This window comes from Marmota marmota, unplaced genomic scaffold (assembly GCF_001458135.2).
Source record: "Marmota marmota marmota unplaced genomic scaffold, marMar, whole genome shotgun sequence".
Lineage (NCBI taxonomy): Eukaryota > Metazoa > Chordata > Mammalia > Rodentia > Sciuridae > Marmota > Marmota marmota.
In genome coordinates, this window is record NW_026000082.1 from 41,475,800 (window position 1) to 41,483,759 (window position 7,960).

General features: G+C 63.8%; 1 protein-coding gene across 1 annotated transcript in view; it reads right to left on the reverse strand.

Moving 5' to 3' along the window:
* Nucleotides 1–7,960, reverse strand: part of Igsf21 (immunoglobin superfamily member 21) — a 105,174-nt gene that overhangs the window by 57,382 nt on the left and 39,832 nt on the right. The window contains exon 2 of the mRNA XM_015484802.2: nucleotides 5,661–5,782. Within this exon, the coding sequence (XP_015340288.2) occupies nucleotides 5,661–5,782 (122 nt within the window). The remainder of the gene's footprint in view (nucleotides 1–5,660; nucleotides 5,783–7,960) is intronic.

Below are 7,960 nucleotides of genomic sequence, written 5' to 3' on the forward strand. Positions count from 1 at the left end.
GGCCAGGAGGGGCGGGGACCGGAGGGAGGGTGGCGGCTCCTGGGACTTGGGTAGCGCAGCCCGGATTGGCAGGTTGAAAGGTCTCTCTAGGCACCAATGGGATTGGTGCCACCAGCTGGGGCAGCAGGCAGAGCTGGACGGTGGCTTCCTGAGTCCCTCTGCTAGGGCCAGGGCTGGGTGTCACATGGTCTCCTTGTCCAGGACATGCAGGGACCCTGTGCAGCAGTTTTGTGTGTGTGTGTGTGTGTGTGTGTGTGTGTGTGTGTACACGCGCGCGCATGCACCAGGGTGGACAGCTGGTCTCCTTCACTAAGACCCAAATCTACAGTGCTGGACTTTGGTCCTGGCATGCGGTGGGCACTCGTTACTTTTGGTCAGAAGAGCCTGCTCACAATGGCCCATTGAATGGACATGGGTCCAATGGCCCAAGGGACTGCCGTAGCTTGGGTGTGAACACAGGCTTCACTCTGTACAAGCTGTGTGACCATGGGCAAGTGGCCGCACCTTTCTGTTTTCTCACGTCATCCATCATCTGTACAATAGGGTTCAACGTCTCTAAGATTTGTGCTCCGTGGGAGGGTTGCTAGCGCTCAACCTGATGATGGATGGGAAGGAATTTGCTGACGGAGATGACGATTCCCTATTTGATTATAACTCATCGGCCCAACGATGCAGCGACCTGTACTGTGGGCCTCTACCTCTTTTCTTTCTCTTTTTTTCCCTTTGGCACTGGAAATGGAAACCACGGGTGCTCCACCACGGAGCTGCATCCCCATCCCATTTTATTTTTTATTTTGAGACAGGGTCTTGCTAAGCTGCCAAGACTGGCCTTGAACTTACAATCCTCCTGCCTCAGCCTCCCAAGTTGCTGGGCTGACGGGTGTGCGCCTCTGCGCCTGGCAGTGCTTCAGCTATTTCCTCATCTTCAGACCCAGAGGTCTGGCTGCAGGGGCCTCAGAGCCATGTCAGTGGGCAGCGGTGACCAGCCGCCACCCGAACTCTCTGTGCCTTGGAGTTTCCCATTGAGTTCCTGGCCCCAGTCTGCACAGGGGTGAAGCTGGAAGGCGGGTGGGGCAGGGATGTCCGAATCTCACTGCTAAGTTCTAGAAGATGTTTCCCTGCTCCAGGCCTGAGTCAGATTCTGTCCCCAGGAGCCCGGGAGCCAGGACAGATCCTACTGCAGGCGCTCGGTGGGCGGTGGGCGGTGCCTAACTGCGAGCGCCAAAACTCCCCTAGTGGCCAGGAGGAGAAGTGCAGCTCTCTTCCTAAAGGTGCCTGGTTTGGACAGGGAGGGAACCTAAAAAGCGACGATCTGTCATGAATAAAGTGCTGGGGAGGGTTCAGGGCTATTCTGACAATGTGACTGTCATTCACATTCCTGGGTGGTTTCTGGGTGGGAGAAAGTCAGGAATCGGGCAAGAGCTTGTGGACTCAGCTCCAGGAGGGCAGGGCCCGTGTGTGCTGGCACAAGCCCAGAACATAGTAGGCATTCAGCACGCCCTTGCTGTGTGACCAGGAAAATGCACGGCAGCTTCACGGGCAAGCAGCACACGTTATATGTGGAAAAAAGAAGTAGGGCGGTCGTGTAGGCCTCCTAGCAACCCAGGAGGCTGAGGCAGGAGGATTGCAAGTTTGAGGCCAGCCTCAGCAACTTAGCAAGACTCTGTCTCAAAATAAGACTGGGGGGCTGGGGATAGAGCTCAGTTGGCTGAGTGCCTGCCTTGCATGCACAAGGCCCTGGGTTCAATCCCCAGCACCAATAGATAGATAAATAACCCGACCGCGGTATCACAGTCTGTAGATCTAGACTTTCAGATCCATGAGAGTCAGGTGGTGCTGCTCTGCACCGACACCGAAGGGGGAGTCTGTGGCCTCCGTCGCCGGCCTGCAGGAGAGGCACTCGCCCTCCCGGGGAGGAGGCCCCTCTGCTCTCTGGACTAATCCCAGCCGCTCTTTCCATTAGAACAGATTCCGGAGGCGCCGACTTGGGATCCACGTCCGCCTGCGTGGAGTGGCCCCGTCCCTCCCGGGCACTCCCCCCTCAGCCCTGGCACCTGCAGTGCCCTCCTCCCTCCGTGCCTGCTCCCGGTTCCCCGCTGCCTAAGACCTGCATATGCTTCGGCGCCATTTCAGATGCCACCTTCCCGTCATCCCGTGGCCGCGTCCCTGATTCCTGGTGGCATTCCGCTGCACCTCCCCTGGGACACGATGGCTCCGTGACTCGGTGGTTGGTTACCTGACTCCGAGGCCCTCCTCCCTCCCTCGTTCCACTCTGCAAATATTTACTGTTCCTCTCCAAATGCCACGAGGTTCTGCAGATACCGAGATGCAGAGGATACACAGCCTCGGAGGGACCGAGAGGCCACTGGGCAGCGAGGGAGGGGCAGGGCTGACCGTGACTCCTGTACACTGACCGCCTCGGCCGCTGAAGCTCTACGCACTGCTCACAGGACACTCCTTCCCTGTCCCTCCAACCCACCCTGGACTCGGTATGCAGGGTGAACTCTCCTAAACGCCTGTCACAGGAGGCCGTGACCTCCGTGGCTCCCAGGTCCCTGGGAACAAATGCCAACTCGCTTCCTTGCTCCTGTGCTCTGGCCGTGTGGCCCTCAGGCCACAGGACCTTTGCACTTGCCACGCCCTCCCTAGACACCCTCCCTTCCCGGGCCAGCCTGCCTGGCTGCATTTATGCCACAGGTCTCTACTTGGACGCCCCGCTCTCGTCCTTCTCTGTCACATCACCCTATTTCCTTCACCACGCTCGTCACACATGGTAAATATGCTCCCTTTTTATTTCAAACACATTTTTATAGGCTGCCTTTCCTCACCCACTCTATTACAACCCCCCCAAGGACAGCTCTGATTGTGTCTTGTTCACCGTTTTATCTCCATCATCGTCCCTGACAAACGGGAATCACTTGATGTCTTCGTGACACATGAATGACGCAGCCCCGGCGGGGGACGGACACCGGGCCTGGAAGGGTCCATCCTGAGGCGCGTGATCCTGCAGCTGCGGGGTGGGGTGTGGTGGCAGGGCCCGCTGCTGGTCCAGGGGCTCATGGTCCCCAGACACTGACAGGCCTCCTGCCCTTGGGCACTGAGGACAGCAGACCCAGGCCCCGACCTCTCGGGGCGTCTGCACATGGGGGCAGGGGGGCACAGGAGACCAGGCGCCGGGCACAGGGAGCAGCCCCAGGCTGAGCAGGCACCAGTGACGGGGTCAGAAGCTGCTCCCCGAAAATGTGGTATCTTGCTCAGGGATCTGAGCTACGGCAGGTGCCAGGGGGGTTCTGGGACCTTCCCTGCACCAGGGACAGGAGTGTCCTCGTCTCTGAAGACGAGGACCCTGAGGACTCTCCAAGTGTGGGCTGCACTAGGTCCCAGCCCCTGGTCCCTTCCCCCGACTGCCCACCGCCCCCCACTGGCCCAGCTCCCGGGTCTTCACTGCAGACAAGGCCCGGGGTGAGGCCCTGGAGCCCGCGGGCAGCCCCCGGGGGTCAGGGCCCCGCAGCCTGCTGTCCGTCAGACGTCGGAGGAGGAGGACCTGCGAGAACTCTGGGGAAGCTCCCCTGGGACCGCAAGGGAACTGGAGGATGGCGGAGGGTGGCCCCTCTCCTCTGAGAGGACTGCTGTCCCCCTTCTCCCTGGACACTGGCCCCTCCTCCCTCCCACAAGCCCGTCCGCCTGCTGCTGCTGCCGGGGCGACTTGTTTGGATCCTCCTGCAGGTCAAGGCTCTGCCCACCGACCCCGGGGTCTCTGCGGCCCCACAGGTGGGTCTTGCTCCCTAACAGTCCCTCCCAGGACGGTCCCTTCCCATCCCTCAGGTCCCAGCCGAGTGCCACCTTGGTGGGTGGCCCTGGCTGGCCACCTTCTGAAGGGCTCCAGCACAGCCGGGCGCTCTGCGGGCACCGTGCCCGGCCTACCCTTCGTCTCACGACGGCCATGGCAGACACGAGTTCCCTTGCCTCCTGTCTGCCTCCCTCCTGGGTGGCAGCGTGGTGCCTTCCTGTGCCCCTCTGCCTCCCTGGGCACCATGCCCCGTGCCAGGCTCCCAGCAGTGCTCAGGGACGTGCCCACTAGGTACCCGCTGGGGGAAGGCTCTCTCGACCATTCTGACCTGGCCTCTGGGCCCTGGGCTCAGAGCTCGGGGTACCCGGGTGCCTGAGCTGCGCCCCTGGACCAGGCAGATGCCCGCCACCCGCTCCACTTCTGTCCCTGGGGCCACCAGCCGGCAGAAGAGCTCGGGAGTCCCCGGGGCGCCTGGCAGCTATCAGGGAAATTGCTCGCAGCCATCCTGGCGATCTTCTCACCCACTTTCCCCAGCTGAAGAGGCGGCGAGCTGGGGTCCTCTGGTTGAGATGCATTAATTGGTAAATATCTTCATTTATATGTAAATGCAGCGTCCTGAGCCCGCAGCCAGCCCTCCGGGGCCCTGCAGCCTGCAACTCAGCCCCTCCGCACCTCAGGTCCACTGGTGGGAGGGGCCGGGGTCTGCAGCTTCCTCCTGAGTTCACCAAGTGGGTGGCCCAGCTCTCTGGGGTGCTCCCTGCCTGGGAGACCACCCAGGTCACGTGTCACGGGGCTCGGGGAGAAGGATGAGGAGATCCAGCCCCACAAAAGCCCTGGCTGCAGGTCCCCAGGCTGGGCTGTCAGTGACCCTGTGTGGCCTTGGGCAAGTTCATAACCTCTCTGAGCCTTGGCTTTCCTAACGGTCCACCAGAGAAGGTGGTTGAGGGCTGAGCGGGTCAGGCCACTCCAGTGGAGACCCTCCACGTCACCACCTTCGGCGTCTTCTGTTAACACAGGAAAAGTTGTGGGCGAGAAGGAGGAGCCATCACCCCCCCTGGGCTGGCTGTGACCAGGAGGCTGGGACGGGAAGAGATGAGTTTGTTTTAGGGTGTGTGGGGGGGTTGCCCTGGGACGCAGGACTCTTGGGGGGCAGCACTTCCTGTGAATTTGCTCATCCCACCCTCAGGGCCTCAGCCAGCGGGAGGCCTTCCCCTTTCCCATCAGCAACCCCCGTCCCCGGAACCGGCCCGAGACCCCTCTAAAGCAGGGCGCCGAGGGCCAGCATCTGCACTTGGCCACTGGACAGGAGTCTCACTTAAATTCCACAATCGTTCGGGCCTGGGCCTGCCTGGGGGGCGGGGGAGTGAGAGTGGGGAGGCCACCGCCCTGGCCCGAGGTCCCCCAGGGCCCAAGGCTGGCCTCGCGGGCTGGGCTGCACCCATGGTCTCTGCTCCGCTGGGTGCTGCTCCGGGCCCTTGGGCTTCCTTAGGGGCTGGGGACTAAGAGCCGAGGAGTGGCCCTGGAGGCCGAGCCTGAGCCTCGTTGCTGGGCACCAGGCGGGGGGCTCTGGGAGGCGGGAGGTGACCACCACTCCCTCTGCCTCCCTTCCCCTAAACGAGCCTTCACCTCCTTCCCCTCGGCCCGTCCCCGCCCGCTTCAGCATTTCAAGGTGGCGCCGGCCAGTGCGCGGTCCTTGGCCTCTGGGACACCCCGGGAGGACGCCTTCCTCCGGCCCCTGCTGCCTCTGGCCCGGGAGTCCCGTGGCCTGGGGTCATTTGCTGGCTGTGTGTCGACGGGCGCTCTGCTCGCCCTCTCTGGGCCCCAGCGGCCTCGCCGTCCCCTGCCCTCTCCCTGTGCCGGCGAGCCTCACCTCACGGTGGACTGGTACACCAGGTCCTCCCGCTTACGGTAGTTCTCCATGTGCGAGAAGTTGGTGGAGAACATGGCGTCGAAGGTGAAGATCTTCTGCTTGATGGTGCCACCGTCCGTCACCTGCACAGAGCACAGAGGCAGCCACGGTGAGCGCTCAGCTGGCCCCCGGCCCTCCCCCAGGCACCGGGAGGTGCAGCCCAGCAAGTCCCCCGCCCGTGCCCCGGGGTCTGGAGGCGCCCATGGGGGAGGCCGGTGGTCACTGCAGCGTCCTGGGCAGGAGGCGCTGCCCCCACCTCACTGATGGGCAAGATGGGGCTCTGCAGAGTGGACACTCCCAGGGCCTCAGCCACGAGGGAGCAGACTGGCCCTTCCCACGGGCTCTTTCCACGCACCAGGCGGTCCCCCTCCTGGGACAGGAATGGCCAGCACCTCCTGGGGACATGGATGGACCAGGGGGGGAGTGGGCTGTCAGAGTCAGCCACAGGGTCACTGCCCCAGCCCAGAGCCGTGGCCAAGGGGAGAGGAACGGGGAGGAGACTGGACAGGAGGGTGGGGGCTGGGCCAAGCAAAGAGTGACCGGAGCCGGACGAGTCAACGCGAGGTTCTGATGGCTCCGTGGAGGGTCGGCCCAGCATGGCCGGGGGGCCACCCCTGGGGAGGGGGCTGTCACGGAGGGTGTCCCAAGGGAAGCCAGGTCTGGAGGCCCCTGCAGGACGGAGAGGGCACGCTCTCCAGGCAGAGGGGACAGCAGGAGCGAAGGCCCAGGCAGGAGAGAGCCCGGGGCTGGGTGGACGTCCAGCTCCGAGTGCTGGAAGGAGGGGCGCTGGGACGCGGGCTGCCTAGACCAGGAGCTGGACGTCCCTGCGGCCCACTCACGAGCTCCCCCGGCCTTAGGGCAAGGACCATCCCAGGGGGTGGGAGGCCGTGGGGAAAAGGGGTCGGTGGGGGACTCGCCCTGGACGACCAGTGGGGAGCCGCGTGACGTGTCTCCCAGGGACACAGAGGCGGGGAAGGCAGGGGCCTCGGGCTCCCAGCTGGTGAGCAGCAGCCCAGTGTCCCCGCCCCCACTCCCTCCTGGAGCAGCAAGGTGTGTGCTGCCACCGCCTCAATTATTTATCTGGTGCCGGCTGCCGTTTTCCGCTTGTCTCAGCAGCTCTGTCACAGGGCCCCCGCTCAGCTGGGCTCCACCACGGCCTGGGCCTGGGCAGGGAATCAACGCCCTGCGGCTCAGGCGAGGGCGGAGGGGCTGCTCCAGGGGCCGTGGGGGACAGGCAGAGGGTGGCTTCTGCAGGGATCTGCCCTTGGGCTGTGGGGACGGGGCCAGGGCACAGCAGGCTCCTCCAGGCACATCTGCACCCCACGTGGCTGAGGCCACCTCTGCCTGGCCAGTGGCCCGGGAACACATTCAGCCAGCGTTTATGGGGCGCCAGCTGTGTGCCAGGCACAGGCCACACAAGCTCCCTAAGGAGGAGGGCCTTCAGCCAGCACCAGGGACGGTTAGAGGATGACCCTGCACCCACTAACTCTGGGACCTGAGGGGGATCAGCAGCAGGACTTACTCCCTTACTGCTGTGGGCCTCCGTGCCGTGGGAAGGGACCCGGCTCCTCCCCTGCCTCCCCCGCAGCCCAGGGCCCAGCTGCCTCAGGGTCTGAGCTTCCACCCCAACTTCCCAACACCCCGTCTGGGTGCAGGCCACGGCTCCGGGGCTCCCTCACGCACCCCTCTGCCCAGCCCCGCGCCTTCCATTTGACCTTTTGGAGCCACCAAGGTGCCTTCTACCCAGGGCCTTCAAACAGGGGTCAGTTTTGTCCCCCTTCCCTTCCAGGGACATTTGGCAAGTGCTGGACTTTGGGTCGTCACAACTGGGGAGGGGATTTTGGTCCTGGCATCCAGACGGCAGAGGCTGGGGACGCGGCGACCATCTTACAATACACAAGACTGCCGTGGCGCCCGGGGCCAGAGCCCTGGGAAGCAGGCAGGATGGACGACGGTGTCCCCACTTTGAGGGTGAAGAAACCGGGGCCTGAAGGGCACAGGGACTGGGCTGAGGTCCTGTGCTAGGTCCTTGGGAGGCCCTGGCTCCCGGGGCAGGCTCCCAGCCCATCCAGCAAGGTGGGTACAGTGATATAATGCCCTAGGCCTGTGCCAGACTCCGTGGGGGAACGGAGGGGGCTGGGGAGAAGACGGAGGAGGGAGGAGGGGGGAGGGAGGAGGCTGGAGGGGCTGGAGGACGAAGGAGGAGGGAGGAGGAGGGAGGAGGAGGAGAGGAGGAGAGGCTGAGGAGAAGGAGGAGGAGA